At 41.3% G+C, this 22,236-nt stretch overlaps 1 protein-coding gene across 1 annotated transcript; it reads right to left on the bottom strand.

The window, feature by feature from the left end:
• Positions 1–688: 688 nt before the first annotated feature.
• Positions 689–20,069, bottom strand: LOC308372940 (isoaspartyl peptidase/L-asparaginase; the record flags this gene model as incomplete). The annotated part of the gene is made up of 6 exons (XM_080848300.1): positions 689–891; positions 6,411–6,521; positions 6,707–6,825; positions 11,713–11,876; positions 17,974–18,116; positions 19,883–20,069. 6 exons carry the CDS (start codon positions 20,067–20,069, stop codon positions 689–691), a joined length of 927 nt encoding a protein of 308 aa, XP_080704426.1.
• Between the last annotated feature and the right edge of the window lie 2,167 nt (positions 20,070–22,236).

Here is a 22,236-nt window from a genome sequence, read left to right as displayed (position 1 = left end):
TTTGAACTGAAATCCTTTAGCAGAATTGTGGCACTTGACCATACAATACTATTTTCTCTGCTGTCCTTCAGACGTTGACAATAGTGAGATTCATTAGAAGAAACCATAGTAGCATCTTGTTATCTGAGCTTTTGGTCTCTCATTTATGTTTCTTTATTCCCTCACAAACCTATCTGTGATTATATTGGCTTCCCTTCCAGTAGGAAAGACAGTGAACATCTCATGGCGTGTACTTCACATACTTTAAAGAGACCCTTTTTCTCTCATTATGTTTTATTTATCAAATGGCAACTAACATGAAGAAACTATACCTTTGTTTAACATCAAATTGTTATTTGCTTTACATGCAACCTGTAGCAGCTTTTTCATTGGAAGGGGGAAGCCAAATTCATCAATCCAGAAGTCAGAATGAAAAACATACTTATCAAAAAATACAACTATTCATGTAAGGCTACATTTGACCTTACACTAATAATCAATGCACAACACGTGATCACAAAACATGATGCTGCATTCAGAGGTAAAAGGTAAAGGTTAGGCATTAAGCAGAAGGTTTCATCCAAAGCGACCATCGTGCTCTATTATAGTCTAGTGTGACTCCAAATGTTAACATTCCAAGAGGCAGTATATTAGCTCTAGCACCAACAGGGTTATGATGACAGGGTTAGGATGCGTGTACTGAGGTTCCTCACAGAGTCTCCTTAAAGTCCTCCCTTGGATTCAGACCGTAGTGCAAGGCCTCCCCGTCCACACACGCCCAGGCCATCCGTTCTGTGGTGAAGTTTGCCGCCCATTCCCCGGAGGGACACACAGCTATGGCGCCCCCTCCGCCCTGGACACGCTCCCCCATGTACTGAAGAGCTTTCTCCACAGCCTCAGAGGCCGCCTTTCCTGTGTCAATCAAAATACAAATCAAGCCGGAATCACTAGCGTGAATCAGATATTTGATGAAATCTGACACCTCTGAAATATTGGACACATAATGCATCATTCAACAATATAGTTGTTGTGTTGTGTAGCAGTGAGAGACATTGCCAGAGGACAACAATATTGTAATTAACAGCACTGAATGGCAAAGCAGGAGTATAACTTACAAATGTAGATGACTGCATGATGCCAACCAATTAAACACACTCAAAAGTAAACCTCTCAGTTGTGATGTGCAGAGTGTGTCAGTACTCTCAATTCAGTCAGGAGATCTCGCACACTGTATTAAAATGACCTGGAAGTGCTTATGACAATGCAGTCTGTTTGGACTTTTTGAACAAAACACTTCCTGAACTGACGACAGTGGTGCAGTGTACCGCCACACTAAGCTCACAAGAAGTAGGCCACCCCCTTTTCAGGCAGATCTAGTGAGTCTGTGCTGAAGCAGTAAGAGCAAGAAATGTATTTATGCAGTGCCACCATCACACCAGCCACTAAGAATGAGCCTTTAACAAGGACCTGGGTGTATCAAAGGGATTGGCTCACTATGTTGGCTGGTTTAAAATTCAAATTAATAAGAAAATCTACATTTAACAAAATCAAACACTATGTAGCACAAAATGCAAGACAACAGCATCATGTTGAATGTGACACCCAATTACACAATTACAATTGAATTCCAACATTGTCTTTAATGGGTGCAGAAACCTAGCTATTAAAACAAGTCTGGAGTCTGATACTGGGCTCTGGTGTTTCCGTACCGTACCCATATTAACACGATGATAAAGGTGACCTTGTGTGTGAAAACAGACTATTCGCTTGTGTCATTTTCTCCCCCGACTGCACCAGAGGATCTTTCAGCAAACAATGGCCTCCACTGACCTTCCTCGACTTGGAGCCTCATTATCAGCCGGATACAGGGGCCGTTTGCACAACCACATCCCAATTAAAATGATTGGCAACAGCGTTGTCAGCGTTTCGGTGCCTTTGCATTAAGTCTAATCTCGGGCACCCATAGAATGATGTTTGTCAGTGTGTGTGTGTTTGTGTATGTGTTGCTGACAGCATGAAATTAATGATGAATCGCTGAAGTTTTGAGAAATAAATCGGTAAACAACAGTGATGTTTGCACTTCAGAGCAAAGTACAACAGGCACACTGGAGATGACCGAGCAAGGGCAGACTTAAGTGTGGAAAACACAGAACCCTAGGTTGACTAATTTGGTGTCCATACATTTGATCTCAAAGGATTTCCCCCCACTAACACTAACGAGGCCTTAGTATTGCTCCCATACGGTTAAAAACCAAAGTGGGTCAGAATGTACGTATGTGCATCTGTGGAGTCTGAAGAAGGGTTTCCAGGGCAATCTTATTATGCATAAGAAACACACCATGGTATATTTCAATGGGTCCTATTATTCTATTGTATTTTCCCTCTGGAAAAGCAAGAACAGCGAGCTTTACAGAAAGACAACCATGTTTACAGCCACATTATTGGACAACATTGGATGAAATAATAAATACACTGAGCTCCTAATATCTGCTCTGATTAACAAGGCTTTCACTTTCTCTGATGTGAACAAAGATCCAAGGGCAAAATTCAAATCAGTGGTTAGAGGAACAGAAGTGTAGCTGTGTGTTTTAAAAGTAGTTTGATGGGAAGGTATATGTTGCTTTGTGTTATTGTTTGTTAGCCTCTGTTTCAGGCACCTTGGGTCTCACCGGTGATTACCCACTGCTGTCAGATGCCATTAAGACCTGGCATTAAGACTGTCTGTCTTACTTTCACTGTCTTACTTGGCAGCAGTGTATGCAGCTTACGCTCCACCTACCCTTTACCTTTGTGTACCTAAAAGACAGGGAAGGTGATTTATTTCAGAAGCGTTTTTTTTTGTCACATTTCTTGAAATACTCTTCACATCCCGATAGCAGTTAATACATTAAGGGCCTGATTTACTAATATGCGAGCGCTGCTTAATCTGCGTTCGCAAATTAACGCACTGTGTTTTTGCGCATTTTCCGTGGTATTTATCAAACCACATCTGCGCTGGGCACTGTTTGCTTACTCCACCCTTTAAAGGACCTGATTTACTAACATTGATTTGCGAACGCAGCTTGATCTGCGCCTTTGCCAGGCGCACATTAATGCCTGCATTTTCCGTGATATTTATCAAGCCAGATCCTGGGCAATCATTATTTAGCGCACCGAGAAATTGCCTGCAAGTTACTGCCCACCATGGAGATTCGAGGAAGAAAAAACTAAGGTTCAGCGGAGAGGAGATAGATATATTGGTTCACGTTTGCTCAATCATTGAACCTGATTCAATGGGTTATATTGTTGTTTTGCCCGCCATCACCTACAGCGAGATGTTTAAAAGAACACGATTATAAATAATATGCTATTGGTGGCATAAATGCATAAACTGTCTATTATAACAATATAGGTGTGTACATGGCGAGATTAATACGTTCTGGGACATGGGTTCACTACAATATATCCCCACTGAAACAAATACATTTACCAAGTAGTCAGGCCTCTCCAAAATCACCGTTGCTCAATCATGAATAGATGGCACTATTCCGGAAGATAAAACTGTCATGGACAGACCACTACCACGTAAGTAATGGTCATGTTGGCATCACATATGACCTGGACATTCATTGAATATGTGTGCTTTCTGTTTCGGTAAACGTGTTCATGGATTGAATGTGGGACTGTTTGCATGTGGGTGCAAGCAATGGTTCCAATTACGTTCGGAAAAAAAAGTCCTGTTTGATGTCTCTAATTTATGCTATGGCAGTGGGGAAATGTATTGACCAGCGCACCGTAGAAATGCTTCGAGTACCTGGGTAAATATTTGGCTGAGTGAAGGCTGAGATATGACAACTGCTGATGCTATAACTGTTTGAAATGATCCGATGCCAAAATTTGTAATGTTGTCCTGAGTTTAACAACTGATGGACTGGAATGTGATCTCCGGTTGGAGGCTTTTGATGTCTCTGATCTGGTTCAGAAGTATTGCGTGGCTGGTTAACCTGTACCGTCTAATGATTTGTGGATCGCTTAACTGAAAAAGTGTTATACCAGTTGAAAAAATTATTTCTGTGCGCTGTCTCTGTATATATCTTCGCCTTGCTCTTATAACTGGTGCAATATCAACGTTTTCAGACTCAATGGAAAATGCGCTTCCTGGTTAAGACGTGCTTTTAGGAGGCGGAGAATTATCCCGCAAATTGAGACGTGCGCTCGACAGCAGTTTTAGTAAATACCACGCAATACATCATTAGGCGCACTTACCTTCTCTCCTCCCATTAAATTGCGCTCCATGCCCACGTTCCACCCAGGTTTCCACCCACGTTTCCGTGCCCAACCCTGTTCACACCCACAGGCGTTAATATGCGCTGCGGCCCCTTAGTAAATACCGTTTTATGTTTACGACCGCTATTTTACGCCAGAAAGGGGCGCAATCCTGTTAGTAAATCAGGCCCTAAATGCTCTGACAACAAAAGAAAAAAAATCACTCATATGTGGCTGTAAAAAGCCTGCCCAATCATTTAATTTTTCCCAGATGAAATGATTGGATGGCCTACCTGCCAGCCGACCTATCTACCTGTGCACACTCTGCCCGTGCACTTATTGCACCTGACTGGATTCTAGGCAGACAATGACCTATTGCCATAAAAGCTAGCTGGCTAGTCACGCAAGAATGGCAGAGAAAGTGCAGCCAAAATCACCAGTTCCACCTATACTTACATCTAAACAGAACAAGGAAAGAAAGACAGAAGTAAAAGGGCCTCCAACACATACACCATGATACAGACTTAGAAGCACAGTCCGATACGTGGGTTAAGAGAGTTGTGCAGGCACAGTCATGCCTCCTCCTCTCAGCCTAGCTCACAGTCAAACACCCACTCAGCCACAGACGTATGTGGCCAGCAAAGGAGATCAGGACGAAAGGGTCCAGAAAGCCAAGCTTGACAGTTCAGTAAAAACTCAGGCAGTTTGTCAGTTTGTAGTTGGTGGTGTGGCCATTAGCATTTTTTTATTCTATATTTATGTTTCTTTTGTGGTAAACTGTCTTTGTCTGGTCCCCATTTGTACTGCATATTGACCTTGTTTGCGCCGTATAACCAAGACCAATTCCCAGCATTTGGAAACCTACTTGGTAATAAACCCATGTTCTGATTCGGATTATATATATTGATCCATATGCTGGTATGAAACTGATTCATTTTAGCTACATTTGAGCTTTTTTCACCTCTTCACATTGCAGGTATAAAGCTTAGTCTTTCGAAACAGCTAACAATTCTTGCAGCTTGTAAAACTGTATATCTGGATCATGTCTCAGTGTGTGTCCCCCTTTATAATTTTTTAGAAGTCTCCAATAGAACATGTTTCTGAAGAGCTTGTTTCATTTGCCAGCAGGAACCAAAAGCAGTTGTCTTTTAGGGTCAGCAGCAGGAACCAATAGCAGTTACCTTTCATGGTCAGCAGCAGTTGCATTGCAAAAGGTGGTCAGCTTACCATCTCACATAGGCAACTGAGTTACTATTCCAATGACCTCTAGCTACTGCCCTAGTATATTTTCAGCATGCCCATTTAGTTATGAGAAACTCAGTGCATCAGCAACATGCATGTTTGCTTCTTTGCTACTGTAAGGCTGCATCTTTTTTTTTTTTTTTTTTAAGATTTATTTAAGGGCTTTTAAACCTTTATTTGGATAGGACAATGAAGTATTTTGGAAGAGGTGGGGACAGGATCGGGGAAAAGACAGCAGGCCGGAATCAAACCTATGTCCCCGCGGGCATTATAGCCCATAAATGGGTGGCTTATTGGCTCACGCCAAGTACCCCCCTTGTAAGGCTGTATCTTTGGCTTTACGGCCATACACCTGTTGACTTAGACGGGCTACATTTGGTTCAGCATTTCCACTGTGAGGCCCATGCATCAAAACGACCACAGGACCCACGCACCAAAGCGGACACAGGGCCCATACATAATTTCAACCATGGGGCCAATGCACCATTTCCACCGCAGGGCCTGAGCAGGCTAAACAATGCATGGTAAAATGACCGTAGGGTCCTCGTGCCAAAATAACCACGTGGCCTGCATTGCAAAATGACTGCGGGGCCCATTCGCCATTTCCACCGTGGGACCCACAATTATACAGGCCACTGAAGCATGTGTTTAATATGCTATGAAACATAATATGGATACATGAAGTTGCGGACAAAATGGCTTACCCTGTCAAGTTTCACTGCCATGATGGGAATAGATTAATAAAGATGTTATTGGCTTTACAGTTCTGATAGCCTTATTTTGACATTGTGAGTAAGTTGTGTATCACCCTCTCAGTTATTGTATAGTCGTGACATTTATGTGAATTGATAATTACATGGTAGCACATTCATCCAACTTTATGGGCCCACTATTAAACTCACAATTAAACTCATGACCTCATTGGATAAAATGATCAATAGTACCTTGCTCAACGTGGAAGAGAATGAGTCTGGCCAACGTGACTTTCAAAATGGATTCTCCATGGCCAGTGCATGATACTGCACCACTCTGGTTGTCAGCGTAGCCCCCTGACCCTAGGATTTAAAAGACATTCATAGTTTTAAGAACAACTTTGTCTGAAAGTACAGCTTGTATTAACATATTTTCAAGTAGTTTATTTAACAATTTCCCACATTGAATAGTCACAAATCAGTTATGAGCTCAAACTAAGCTTTAATAATATTTGTTTTGAAACATGATATTTAAAAGTAATACGCACCTATGATAGGAGAATCTCCAACCCTACCCACCATTTTGTGTCTAATTCCTCCAGTTGATGTGGCACAGGCAACATTACCATTGGAATCCAAAGCCACTGCACCAACTGTATCATGGACCCTGAAACAGAGAGAATGAACAGAGGAAGGTTTTGCAGACACATTGATCCCTAAGCAGTGGACAGCTGCAAAAAATAAAAGATAATACAAGAATGAATTTTCCTCTCTGATTGCATTTAGTCTTGTCTATGGATCTGTGTTATCAAACACACACATGCAACAGGATAGCAGGCAGGCACGAGCACAGATATACCCCAGTTGGTGCTCAAGCACCTGCCCTTTTAGTGGGTCATGTTTTCTATTTCTAATTTTGTATTTTAGTTTTTTTGAGCCATTTTTAATTTGGCTCATTGTATCAACTTTCAATTAAAAGTGTACTGCAACAATGCCCAAGAACTGCATTCTGAGAGAGTGCACAAGTTCCTGCCCCTCGTCCTGCGACTTCCACTCTCCCAGCAACCGAGTTAACGTGCGCACATCCACGTCCCTCTGCCCTGCCTTCATTGGTGTCAGCCTAACCCCAAACATGTCTGTGCAAGGCCTTACATACAAGGAAAAGTAAGCATGCTTGCATGTACACTGACTGTGTCGTATAATCAAATTCAGGGCCATACGACTTAGGGCAAAGTCCTCTACACAGAACTGGCAGCATAAAATGTTCTCACACGTTCCAGGATTCCTATACATTGTGTCAGGGTCATGCGAGGGCATATAGCTCTGATACAGGCCTGTAGCTGCCAATCATAGAACACAGAAACACTTATAAGCCTTTGTCATTCAAAGAAAAATACAAACCTACACGGGTTAGTAAACAGCATGTTCAGAAATCGTTATGCTAATTAGTGTGCTTGCCCGAAGGGAAGCACAGTATTGTTGTTGTCAAGTTTGACACCTGCACCAAATCCAAGGAACCTCTACTCTCTGTCCCTCTCAATTCACTGAGCTTCACTGACACCTGCGCCAAATCCAAGGAACCTCTTCTCTCTGTCCCTCTCAATTCAACTTTGAAAAAGAAGCCCACTCTAGCCAACTGAAATTAGATCAGTTAAATATCTCTTTTAAATGCCTTAAAAATCATGTAAATCGAAAACCACTATCAAGCTTTATATCACAGGCATATTCAACAGAAGTCTGTCTTTCATTGTGTGTTTAAATGCCTTAAAAATCATGTAAATCGAAAACCACTATCAAGCTTTATATCACAGGCATATTCAACAGAAGTCTGTCTTTCATTGTGTGAGCAAGCACACTCTCGCAGTTCGTTCACGAAACGCATTCTAGTTTTATTTATGTAGGTTTTTTTTCAGTACAAATATTGATCTATAATTGCTCATAATTAGCACTTATGTTCGATCTTATATGCTCTTGCAATTACATTTTAAGGAAACATCAATTAGAAAGGAACACAAGAATCAGAATACAGATATCCTATTGTAAAACATACATGGCAATCAATAACAACATGGTAATTAAAACAGCTGATGATAAATGATGAATGCAAAATGATAACTTGCAATAACAGGAATTTGGAGGGAGGCATCTATTTGGCCCTTTGCAATGTTACCCTAAATTTAAGGCAAATAGAAAATACTTAGACCTACAGCAGATTTCTTCATTCCAACTGTCAAAGCAAAAATTGGAATTGCAAAGTGCTCAAGGAATGGCTTCTAACTCAAGGCAGCTCCTGGGAGACCTGTAAACAACTTTCTGGTGGCCAGTGATTGAAAGAGGAGATAAATTAACATATATATATAAATATATGAAGCTATGACATGAGATAATTTAACCTATAGAGAAGTCACCAATGAAGCACCCAGCACTCTGAAAGATCAAACTAAATGTATCATTAGCCGAGGAGCCGGAAACTGGGTGTAAGAGTGATTCAAGGTTAAATGTGAAACACCACTGAAGGTGATATATCAGTGAGCGGCAGGCTTGGCCAAACAGACTTCTCACGGTGAGTATTTGTCTGCTGCAGTTGGGAGGACAATCACACGCTGGGCTGGTGAAGGAGGACATCAATCAGTTTTGACAGGCCGTTGATTGCTCTATTAAATCACCAAAATGGCTGGGTTTGGTGCGTTGTCTTGGGCCACAACGGGAGGGGGGCTGGACAGTATTTCACACCTGTAATTGAAGTTTGGGTGATGCTGTAAATCTCTAAATATCAATAAACTCCTTAATGAAGCGTGTAAACACCAGAATAGAGATCATTCTCTCCTTTATCATTCCTTTGTCAGAGGCATTATTATACATTAATAATTCAATATAAAGCGTGTCACGCCCCAGGAGAAATTGTAAACACCGCGAGGAGAGTCAGTGGCTTCGCAGGAAGGTCAGTCAACATTTTCCGCAGAACCCATCGCCACCTTCGAGCTCCTGAAAAGCTGTGACACAGCTGAGCCTCTAAGTGACCTTCATTGTTTGAAAGGAGGAAATTAAATGACAGTCAGCCAGTCTAATTAAAAACAGTGAAGCAATTGCCTCCAGTTCGGATGTCCGGGAGGCCTAATTGAGGACAGGATATCATGCATTTCGAAGTTGCCTCCACATTCTGCCACGGCAAATCCGATTGCCACCATCTCCTCCCTTCGATAGCTTAATGGGGCATGAGACCCAGAGCTAATTACTTGTGGTAGTTTGATACGACTCGAGTGTCTTTTAATGGGCCCCCTGTCCTCTGTGAGGGAACCATACTGAGCCGTGTCATCCGCCCCCGCCACTGTTATGTACAGTCAGGGTCAGCCTCAGTGAGCAAAAGGGTGGTCGCATTATCATCTCAAATGAAGGCAGAGGGTAATTGAGTTTTGAGGATTTTGTTTAAAATAAAAATGGAAAGAAAAAGAAATAACACACTCTCTCTCACACACAAAGAAAAAAAAAATGGAGCCTGTGTGTGTTGGACCGAGTGCCGAGGGCACCATCAATAATGAACCCGAGGCACCGCAAGGAGAAACTGCAGCTCAGCCAACTGTCACTTAGCACCTCCAGTGAAAGGCCTATTTTTACAGCCTCCCACAGGGGGTACTGAGGTTACCCCTTCCACTACCACCACCACCCGCTCACAACCCCCCCCCCCCCGCAGATGCCCTGATCCCTGTCAATTCTTTGGCTTTCATCACCAAAAAGTAAAGGTGGTGAAAACCTTTACTTCGCCACCCTGGAGGCTCTAGTTCTAGGCGTCCTCCCACACACTTTGCTGTAATAACACAGAGCAGAGGAGCTTTTCTAATGACGGATCCTGGAGGGCTCTCCCACTGAGCTCCAGGTCATAAACGTCAGAGAAAGGCACCTTCCCCAGCGGCGATTTCCTGTTCAGCGCCACATAAAGCAGCATGACCACCACAACAAACCTGGATCAAACAAACACAAAAACCCAGCTCTAAAGAAAATGCACAGTAGCTGAAAAGGAGAGCTGCATAAAAACAACCTAAAATATCGCTTTAAGTGTGTATTTAAACCATTAATTGCGTGTGTTCATTTAGCCATGAGTTAAGAAATATGTCTCTCTCTCCCTTTGAAGTTGAATTAGGTGTTTCTCAAACTGTAGCACTTGAAGTAAATGAACAAAAAGTTCTCATTTCTTCTATTTTATAACTTATTTTTAGAAATGACTCACCCAAAGTTGTCTTTCCTATCATTATGTTTTTTATCCTGGACTTGGAGACAGCTCTACGGCAGAAAATTAACGGGTATGAAAATAACACCTCTGCTCTGCTGAATGAACATCCTCTGTGTTTAAATGTAGGCTTCTGAGTGAGCTTTTTTGTCTGTAAGCATATGCTGCTTTGGATTTGTGTGCTTCTCTTCACATAAGCTACATCATTATTGGTTCATTGGTCTATGAGTATAAGTGCACTTCAAAGAGCACACTTCACTGTCTTAAGTGCCAAGAGCGTGCCACCTGCAGCGTTATTTGGAATGCAACAAGACAACCCATACTGAACAAAAAGCACTAACATCGCAAGCCATCTTCACCCTAACCAAGACGAGACTATAAGAACCGAGTTGATTAAAACATGAAATCGGCACAAATGGGTTTCATGGGTATTTTATGTTGGTGCTGACTGAAGAACTGGAATGGATAGATAACACATGGACTATGGAATGGATATATAACATGTCTTCAAGATTTAGCTCCCCAGCTGATGCTTTATTCAGTACACCCTCCTACCTTTTGACCTGATTTGAACCGTGCGCACATGTAGAGCACTGGTGTACATTCCATATGCCACACTGACTGCACCGCGTGCACAATAATAGCTGACAGGGTCAGTTTTATGGACCTATGGGAATATTTATAGTGATGTTCTCTCTCTGCAGAGGCTCTATGAGCGTCTGTACTGCAGTCACAGTCTCGGTTTCACTGCACTGTTATCTCCCCCGCAGTCTGTAAAGAAGCCTCACCACTAGTCCATAACTGTCACATCATTTATCAAAAGGAGCTGTTCGTAATTTCGCTGACACTAACGTGTATGGGTTTTCACAATGTTGAGGATTTGTTTTCGTAGGAATTATGTTTTTAAGACAAAATCCTAAACTACAAGTAATAATTTCAGATTTTCGTGTGCTGAATGTATAAAACTAGGTTTAAATAGCATCAAGATTGTAATGTGTACTTCTCTGCGGTCTTAAAAATTAATATAAGTGGGCTGTTAAGATGGATCACAATTTTAAGAGAGCACATGCCCTTTGCACTTACACCCAACTTCAATCAATCAGTGATCTGGCAATACATTTCTCTAATCAAATTATCATTTGACCAAATTGTGTGTCAGCAATCGGGAGTTCCTGATAAGCACAATTCTTTAGTTAGGGGGCACAATAAAAAAGAAGGGCAGTGAGATTTGCCCCAGCCAAATACATGTTTTTTTTACTTGCAAATCTGAAGTTGAATTTAAACTTCTGAATATAGTCTGGGGTAGAAGAATCCCCGGTAACTCTTTACCATTGCTTGTTGAAAAGTTCCTTCACCCCAGCAGCATAATTCTTTTGGCTCTGCCACGCTCTCCTCTCTGCCTCGGTCACCAAAGTGTCGGTGGGAACTGTCGGGAGGCCCACTCTCTCAGCGAACAAGTTAGCGCCTCTGTCTGTCAGCATGCTGTGGTCTGTCTGGGGTCATGGAGATGATGCGCCCGCCAGGGGAAACAAAATGACAGCAAATGGACATCAGTCTCAAGGGATATGCAAAGCCACACCACAGTGAGGTTAAATAATGCTCCTGAATCTTAACTTGTGGGTTAGGGTTAGGCTAGTGCTGCACTGTGCTAATAACGACAAGACCATGGGTTTGCTACCAATAAACACACTGATAAACACGAATATCTGGTCTTTAAGTTGTTTAGGTATCTGAGTTGTTAAAAGCATCTGCTAAATGAATAAATGTACAAGGTCAGTAAGTGACTCCATTTTATGTGCTACCTATAAAGGTTTTTTATGTTTATGTGTTTTTCTACTGCAAGTCCTTAGGTGCTCAGTTATTTAAAACTGACAATACTCGCCTTTTATAAGTGCATGACGTTACACGATATCTATAGGGTTTGGGTTGGTCACTTGTAATGGAAAGTATTTACACTGCAGGCACATTGAAGATTAGTTTGTTAATTACACACATAATACCTAAGGGCGCTTAATATCACTGAGACTGGGAAATAGTTCACCCTGAGGGTAAAATATCATCCAATATCACTAATACATGACAGTAAATTATACATACTCAAAATAACACATTACACAGAGTCCACTTGGCCCTGTACAGCCTGAGTAGAAAAATTATTGAAAAGGGAAATCATCACTTGTTGCATAAGCTGCCTTTTGTCATGTGCAGTTTGCCGCTGATAGCATGATAAAAAAACATGAAGAGAACCTGCACAGGCAATATCTGTCAGGGCTCCTGAGTGATTTCAGGAAAGTGTGTTGCAAAAACTGATAAAGAGTGCACACACATATATATATATTGGTCTATCTCTAGCAGTGACCTTGAAAGGCCTCACTGACTTGGCCATTTGACGTGGTAACGGTATCTTTAGCCTCAAGTCACGTGTGTATGGATCCACTGGATAACTCCTATGTATTCATTAATTCATTCATAAAACAATAGCAAGCCTTGCAGAAATAGAACAATCATTCAGGGGCAGTTGAAAATTACATCTGGTGATATCAAGATTGAAGGTTTATTTTCTTGATCACTAATAAAGTCTCAAATTGTACACTTATTTAACTTCCTCTGCTGGATGTGTTTCTGCTCATGTGTCAGGAGGTTGAGTGATAGTTATCCTGAGTAAGGGTGTCAATGATAACAACAGAGTGATGTAATGATCAGCTATCAGTCCAAGTTACACTACGGTATGTGCTGCAGTCCGTGTACAATGAGGCCCAGGCACACCTAATATCATTTACAGCCTCATGGCATGTTGTTTTGCTACAATGACTACAGAACTATGATATGTTACACATCCCATTTTTCAGCCTCTTAAAATAGTAGGTCAGTAAATATTCCATAAGATGTGGAAGTGTGAGCTGCGTGAGTGAGTGTGAGTGAGCAAGTGCAACTTTCTAACTTTTCTCCCTTTGTGTGTTGTTTATATGTGTGTTTTTAGCTGGGTGTTGTAAATATCACTTCTTGTTTCCCCGTGGAGTCTGCGACCGGCTTGTTGCTGGGAGTATGGCCGCCGCGGGAAGCATGGATTTTGACAAATTAACCCGCCAGCACGGGATCAAAATTGAATGTACCGCAAGTGTGGAAAATGTTAGTTTGGCGGTTGGTATTTTAATTGGGCACGGTAACGTGAAGTCGGCTTCACGTATGAATAATGCGGTGGTGCTATTTCTCAGCACAATTGAGAACGCTAATGAGGTAATTGTGAGGGGTATAGTACTCAATGATTCCCACATGCCAGTCCTCCCACTCAGTACCCCCACCAAGAAAGTAATAATTTCAAATGTACCCCCGTTCATCAAAGATGAGCTTATTGTAAAAGAGTTGCAACGCTATGGCAAGCTGGTTTCGTCTGTTCGAAAAATCCCTCTCGGATGTAAATCGCCCCTTCTTCGACATCTAGTGTCTTTTAGAAGACAAGCATACATGATCCTAAATAGTGGCATGGAGGAGATTGAGCTAGTGTTCAAATTAAGGGTGGACGGGTTCGATTATGTGGTGTATGCAACGTCAGACACTGCGTTGAAATGTTTCAGTTGCGGTGGAGCAGGACACATTGGGCGTTTTTGTCCCGGTAAAAAGGGCAACACAAAGGAGGACACTCCAGCCAAAACCAATGTGGCTGAGTCCCCCATAGTTGTTCCCCCAGCCACTGAGGTAGAACCCTCGGAGGAAGGGACCGAGGGAAGCGGACTTGAGGGGGGTCTTCAGTCCGTAGTGGATCTGATTGTGCTTTGCCCCGAAGCTGTGGCCGGTGATTCGGTGCTGATTGAGCCAGCCGTGGCAGAGATAGCTGCGGCTGGACCAGGTGAAACTGCTAATGAGAAGGGGCATTCAGTAAAGACACTGACAGTGCCTCAACCGTCAGTGAATGTGGCTCAGGCTGAGGCTATTGACATAGACCCAGTCTTCAAAGTACCGGTGAAGAGAAAGATAGACCCGGTGGAGGTTACCGGGTCTAAAGTGAAAAAAGACACACACACGAGTGGTAATCTGGATAGCGATTGCGAATCCATTGACTCAAACTGGTCCGAGTGTTCGCAGGGAGAGCCACAGCTCTCCAGCGAAGAAACGAAATATACTGCAGAGACAATTAACAGTTTCCTACGCGACACGAAAGGGTTGCGGAAAGTGGAGGTGGAACTGTATTTTCCTGATTGCTCGCAGTTTGTTAACGAGGTTGGCTGTTTCATGAGGGAGGGTGCATTTGAGGATAACGATGTTTTTCGTCTCCGGAAAATATTGGGCAAATTGAGGAAAAAGTTGCGTGATAAAACAACTAAGCTAACTTAGTTTATATGCATGTGTAAGGAAGGGTTTTGTATGACTTGTAATATTGTTTGCTCCTGTGTTGGAATAACTGAGCCTGGTTTCAATTGTGTGTTATAATGTACAGTGATTTTTGTTTCTGCAAACCAATGGCAAATATTTCTGTGAAAAAACTGTGTGCTCATTTGATGATGATTTTCATTTCCGTTTGTTTTGAATAAGGTGTAAAATACTGTTGGCGTTACTGTTTACAAATAAAAGTTTTTTATAAAATCAAAAAAATCTCTCTCTCTCTCTCTCTCTCTCTCTCTCTCAATAGATCTTCTATATTTGTCAATATACAGTTTCAGGCAACAACTGGTGATACATTAAAATCACTGCTTCAGCTTTAAAAAGCTTTAAATATTAAAATGGTTAATCATGTCATTTTTCTCTGTCAAACACAAAGGGGATCATGAGATCAGCGGACCCGGGTGGCTACATTGATCTTAGCCTAATGAATTTTTAATACCAAGCTGTTAGACAGATTTGCCATTCAGGAATAAGACCTAAGGTCTTTGGGGCAGTCAAGGCAGGTGACAAGATGATCAATTTTCTGGCATTTGGCCTTTTTGTCATTATGTACAATGTGAAATATTAAAAGCCCCTCTGACCAGTGTTAACTTCAGTATGACTTCAGTATGAGTACATTTAGGGTGTTTTACACTCTACTTTATGTACAAAGGCAAATAGAGGAGATAAAACATGATAAAATGAATACAGTGTCAAACAACATAGAATGGTAGAATCATTTTTAGTTTTAGTTTAGAGAATTAGGAGGTATACTGCACTGGTAAGCATCACTAGTTGAGAACTAGAGTGTATGACACATTTAGAGATTTTTTGTGATCCCTGTCAACAGATATGTAATCAAATAAAACGTATTATGGTCTCATTACTGTAATTTGGGGGGGTTCAGGCTCTGGGCTCTGTAAAGCGCCTAGAGGCAATTGTATTGTTATGGCGCTATATAAATAAAATTGAATTGAATTGTAATTTTCGCTTTCTAACAGATTGATGGATTCTGAAATGTTGTATTAAATGTGCCTTGTGTCTTGTGCAATGTCTTGTGCAAACTCCCAAGAGTCCTCTCAGCCCAGGTTCTCATTCATATCCACAGACAAGGTTGGCAAGATAACACTAGATCATACCTTCTACCTATACTTTGTATTTTCAGTTTGCCCAATTTGTTTATAAGAGACATGAATATGCAAACAGCTATACAAACCGCATTTGTTTATGTTTATATATGTTTCTTTTGTGTGCATGGATTAATCACAGTTAATAGCCTTTTGCATTGTCATAAGATTTTTTTGTAATTTTACCAGTGAACTTTATGGAGAAGGATCTGTCACCACTAATAAACACTGTCAATCCACAAACAGAATTTATGATGATAACAGAACTTCAGTTATTTCCCCAAGTGATCTGTTTAAGAATGCATGAGAGAAACTCTCTCTCGGTTATATTTCAGTGAACTCTTACTAATCTAAACAACAACAGTGACATCTCACCTCTTATTTACGATTTTCAAAGGCAATGCAATTGCAGCTCTTTGAATTTGTTAGAATTGGCCGACAGTTCAGATGCAGGTTCAAAACTCCAGCAGAAAGGCAGTCAGCCATCCAGCCGATTCAAGCAACACAAGAACTTGGTAAAAACATGGGGGATGGTGGAGTCGGCCACCATTATGAAGACATCTTTGTATTTTCCATCATGTCCAAGTAGGTCATGTCTGTAATGTCAGCCCACTTTTTATAGTCTGAGCGTTCTGTGCCAGCACAGGTTAAGGTGTCTTTTAACTTCTATAATATGCCCGATAAAAATAAGACCAGATTGTAGCCATCACAGGCAACTGCCATGCTGGTACACAATGCTTTTTAATAAAAACTATGGAAAGACCTCCAAATTGCCTACCTGTTTATAGAAGATATATAACAAACATTTTCCAGGCCAGTTTTTTAGAGGACAATTCAGAGTTGTTAAAAAATAGAATGCAATTCAAACATTACAGACAGCTAACTTATAATCAGGTCCAAACTATATACTGTACATAACGTGTTTATGGAGTATCTTTTTGTCCCAAAGGGGAACATAGCTTTATGGGATTCATAGCAGTGTTTGGGCCATTAACTGTTACTTGGTATTTTTTCATCACTTTCATCTTGGTAAGCCACTGTTATGTATGTTTTTAACTTTTACTTTGTTCCCATACCCATGTGCTTTTGTTTGCTTGCCATGTGATTGTCTTTGTATGGTCATGTGCTTTTGTTTTCCCCTGTCTCTGTCACCGACCCTCACCTGATTACGTTAATCTAGTCTATCATCCTGTTCGTTGTCTAAATTGATTTCATCTGCCTCTAATTGTTTTAGCCTAATGATCTGTCTTCCAAGTTTAGTTTCCCAGTTTATTTAAGCCCTTGTGTTTGACCAGTTCATTGTCTGTGGTTGTTCGTGCTCATGTTAGGATCACACTGTTTCTCCTGCACCATTCCTGCGAGTATTCCCCTCTTTGTGTTTGAACTGTGTGTCGTGTGTTTGGGTCCAGCTTTGCAACGGTGTCAAAATCACCCAAAGATTTCATATCCAATCTGAAGTCTTCATAAACATTCCAGATATCCTACAAAGACAATTAGGCAAAATTCCTAACACGTGTCCTATGAATCTACTCTGGGTCTGACGGGTATTATGTCAGCCTCATGGGAATCCATGCCATCATCAAGTCAGCTTGTAATAAAAAACTGCAGTGTAACTTGCGCTAATTTCTGCTCTGGGGAATGTCTGTCATTACCCAAGAGAAGTTGCACTGGTAAGATCTATCTGTTACTACAGAGCTGGTAGTCATTATACACTATAAGAAACAGATGAAAGTATAGCTGAAACTACAGTGCGTCATTTAACTGAAAAAGCATTTCTTCTTACACTAGACACTGAAGCTCTCCCTTAGGGTTAAATAAAATATGCAGTACACATCCTGGCCTGGACATTATCTGATAAAGTGTTTGCACTTTAATTAATCTTTTTTTAATACCTTTCCCTTGGATTTAAAACTGGAAAAAAAAGCTACCTAATAATGTACTTATGCTTCTCATCCTCTGGCCTCGAACAATATTCCAAATTAAACTGAGATTATGTATGTATGCTTTTGAGACCACCAATGAATAGAAAACAAAATGTAAAAACATGCAACAAATCAAACAAATTGAATCAATAAGGCAGCGTTAGGGGCAGCACAGAAGAGACCTGTTCCATCACGGCTCTGGCCAGTGTGACGGGGTTGGCGATGTTTCTCACAGAAGACACGGCGCCAGAGGCCAGGGTGCTTCCGTCCATTATCATGGCGTCCAGCTCCACTTCTCCAGCTGTATTCTGCACAGCTCCGTGACCTAATAAAGACATTGCATTCAGGTAACAGATGTTCATACTTCATCCATTCATTCTCCAGCTATTTTTTCTATGATCTCTCACAGCCCTTGACCTCTTTCTCTCAGCAGCTGTGGCAACTCTATCAAAGAAAGACATATCCTTCACAAACAAAAAGATAACACGACACCAGAACAGCAGACCTCTTTCCTTACTCAAGCAGAGGGTCATTGACCCAGGTCTTGAACCGTTTCTCACAGACTTCAATTTGTGTAACAAAGTAATACAGAAATGTCTTCATGAACTTCTGCAATGTAAAATATATACCTGAGCAACTCCTTTGATGCACTGTTTTCAGACAGTCCAAGAAAGCACTGATAAACCCCAAGACCTTGAAAATTTCTCAGCTGACTATACTGTTTGTGTGAGTGTTTTAGAATGAGAGTGTGGGTTGAAGGCCAAGTTCATCATTTGAGCATAGTAAGGGAAGTGAATATCAAACATAGACTCCTCCGCTAGTATCACAGAACTCGCAAGCTCATTAAACATTAACTTCAAAGAGCTTGGAGTGTTAGAATTGTGAATATGATCATTTCCAGCATTTTTTATCCAGAGCGCAACATTAAACCAACACATTTTTAAAACCACACCGATATGAACATTCAGACTGTGGCTCCAAATTCATTGAAACTCCACTCTTCTCACTTCCTCTTTGCCTAAATGGAATTGCATTAGTATTGATCAGTCTCAGCCCGTAGCTGTAGCAGTGTATTAAAATAACCCCTCCGACGAAGTGCTGATTCCGCCCCTGCACTTTGAAGAGGATATGCTGTTTCAACTATTGTGGCAGTTGGCCATTACAAATGAGATGGAGCTTGACAGCTGACTCCGGTTAATGAAGTGTCTTGTTTTGTCCTTGCTGCTTTGATGTAATCTGATAATTACCTGGAGACCTCTCACCTCTCTTTAGGCCGATCGTTAAAGCAAAGTGTCATGGGTGTGAAATGAAATACAGTCCTATCCCATCCAAAACACACTGAATTTTGAATCTCCCAGTTTTAAAATTTACTGGTATTTGTACACTAGATAGATTTTGTTTTAAGCAAAACAGTATGATCAAACACAAAAATGCTGTGCAAACATAAAAATATTGTATTATCACTGCCATTAAACCTCAATATTTTACTGTATACTTCTATCAACATATACATACAACAGCTCGTCCAACATTTTGATAGAGCCAGCCACAGAGCTAGAGAGATGATACTGTACTTGCTATACAAGCGCATGGTTTATTACTTTGCCAATCTTCAGTCAATCTATGTACTGCTTGACTGACCTTGTCTTTGATGATGGACGCAAAGAAATGGCATGGAACATTGCTCAAATCACTGCATTCTGAGAAATACCACCTTGTTTTCTGCACTGTAGTTTTTAAACCAATTCAAGGTCATGCTGTTCTGATGAATATCAGCACAGTTTTGATTATGTTGCACAGTTAATTATTTACCACAAACCAGCCAACAAAATGAAATGAGGCTAGGGTCTCTGCATTATGCATTAGGACACTGATAACACTGGTCTTATCCATGTCCAAGTCCATATACTTTATAGTGGCAGCTGTAGAAATACCAGCGTAATGGAAAATTAAGGGTTAATTATTCATAACAGGTGTGCATTAGAAACAACCAAACAGGCCCTACTGAGCCTTAACCATGTTGACTGGGACAATGTTGTCATTACTATGCAGTTGTGTGTGCACAAAGGGACCCTGTCTAATAACTCTCACCTGAATCAAACGCTGGATTATCCTCCAGAGCTCGCACTGCTGTCTCCACAGCGTCCAGGGCAGAGACTCCCTTTTTCAGAACCGCAAAGCCAGCACAGGCTGCGGCCTTCACTCCCTCAATGCTTGCATTGGACAGCTCATCTGGAATAGCCCAGGCACCGCCATGCACTACAATGACTGGTTTCATTTCCAAGTGTTCAAGACCTTTACAGACAACAACAACAACAAACAATAGAAAGACAAGTAAACAAATAAAAACACTGGCAAATGAAGAATCCAATTTCTGCAGAGACGAGTAAGCTTCAGGAAAGCATATCTGGGTATGCAAATATAACATGGCAAAGCACACACTGTGGGCAGCATCCTCTGCTCATCTCTGTAGGCAGGATGAGGAGGATTGTTTACAGGAGGTGAACTGACAGGTTGATGTGGTGTTTTCTCCTGCTCCATTAAGGAGAGGGGAACAAGACAGGAAAATGCAACTCTACAAGCTCCTGTAAGCTCTCCGTATAAGCACAGAAACTCATATTTGGGGTGGATTAAACTTGAAAATATCATCCATTCCATTCCAAATATTACCATAGTGGACCAGCTGGCTAACAATGGCACTTGTTTACCTTCTGTCCTTCTGTGCAGTTTTTCCTGCATAGAGAATTTAAAGATGGCTTAATTGCTCAAATTACACACTACCTTTCAGTGTTGGCATATGAGAATGTGATCTGAGCCCAGAACCAGCACATAATTGACATCTGTTCCACTTGATTAAATTCTACACTTAATGACTTCAGAACCAACTCCATATACTGGGCTGAGCTATGTGTCGTGGTTAGACACAAGACTGAAGCCAGCATGTCTTTCTATGACAGTTGGCCAAGTCATCTCAGTGGCATGAACACAGGAGACAGAACCAGTAGTCACTGCAATTGAAATAAATGTAGATCAAATAGGAAGACTGGGTGATATTTTCCTACCCTAAGAGAGCTGATAATAAGCATATTTGGCTTAGCAGCTGGCCATGGTCCTTAGATGCCTACAGCGGAGCTTGTGTGCCAGCAAAGTCCACTGACACCCTATAGCAGGGGTTTTCAACCAGGGGTCCGTGGCATGAGCCTATGTTGATCAGGTCGGCATTGAATTTTTTTGTGTTGATAAATTCGCTTTTATATTTCAACACATTTCCAGATTACACTGAAAAGTGCCACAGGCGGAATTTGTGCGCGGGGGAGGGGGCGTGGCGACGGCGGTTAGTGATCTACCCTGATAACTGCACATATTTAAGTGTTATAGGCAGAATATCTGTGCGGGGGGAGGGGGCGTGGCGGTGGCGGTTACAAACATGCACGCCTGTGCAGGAATATCAGTGGGCCACAAATTACTTTCTAGTCAGAAGGGTCGTCCCTGGGACAAAACCAGTTGAAAACCCCTGCCCTATAGTATATAGATAAGGGCTAATGTGAGCTTATAACTACTAGTAAAAAAGAGGAGAATGGGGAGGAGGTAGGATACTTTGCTACACTGAAACATGTCAATCTGTCAATCATCCCTGTGAGCTCCTCCCAAACTTTGTTTGGATAACATAATTTGATGTACTACTCACTGGAATATACTGCTTTTTAGGTGGCCATATCATGAACCCTTGTTAAACATTACAGTCTCAAGGATTGAGGACTGCAAAATGTTATCACACCACAACTGTCCAAACACTGTCCACGCTCCATATGTTACACAAGGTTCAGTACATTAGCACAATAGTTTTTCTGAGTGCAGTATATAAATAAATACATTTGAACTGTTTCAAGTGGGTAGTATCATTACATTGTGGCCAGTCTTCTGACGTGTGTTCTGACCTGCATTCAATGGCGACTTCAAATGTCAATGTCAATCAATGTCGCATGGAGTTTTCAATTTACTTAGAGTTGTATAAAAGTTCAAGCCTGTGCCCAGTTGTCAGCCAGAAGCAAAATCTTGCTGTTCTTTTGTGGTCATGGACTTTGTTACTCTCAAAATGTGATAAATAAATACCTCTCCCCAATATTACTGTGCAATTCACACTTTGTTTCTCTGTTGCAGACCTTTTTATGTGGGCCTATTTGTTTACATGATCGGGCAATCTAAATTGACATCAAATGCACCAGAACACCCAAAACAAAACCTGCACACAAGATATTGAAACAAATGTCAATCTGTTATCAACCTGTTATCCTTCAGATATAGGCTGTCATTATCGCAGGTCTTAACGCATTTTAATTGTTAAACAATAATAATAATTTTAAAAAAAAACGACCGTGCCTTTATGTAGGCGAATAGCTGGTAAGATTACGCCATCAGGGAAATGTAAATTAGGGGCCCAAAGA

Source organism: Sprattus sprattus, assembly GCF_963457725.1.
Source record: "Sprattus sprattus genome assembly, chromosome: 12".
NCBI lineage: Eukaryota > Metazoa > Chordata > Actinopteri > Clupeiformes > Clupeidae > Sprattus > Sprattus sprattus.
The sequence above is the reverse complement of the archived record's forward strand: the minus strand, read 5'-3'. Positions and strand labels throughout refer to the sequence as shown.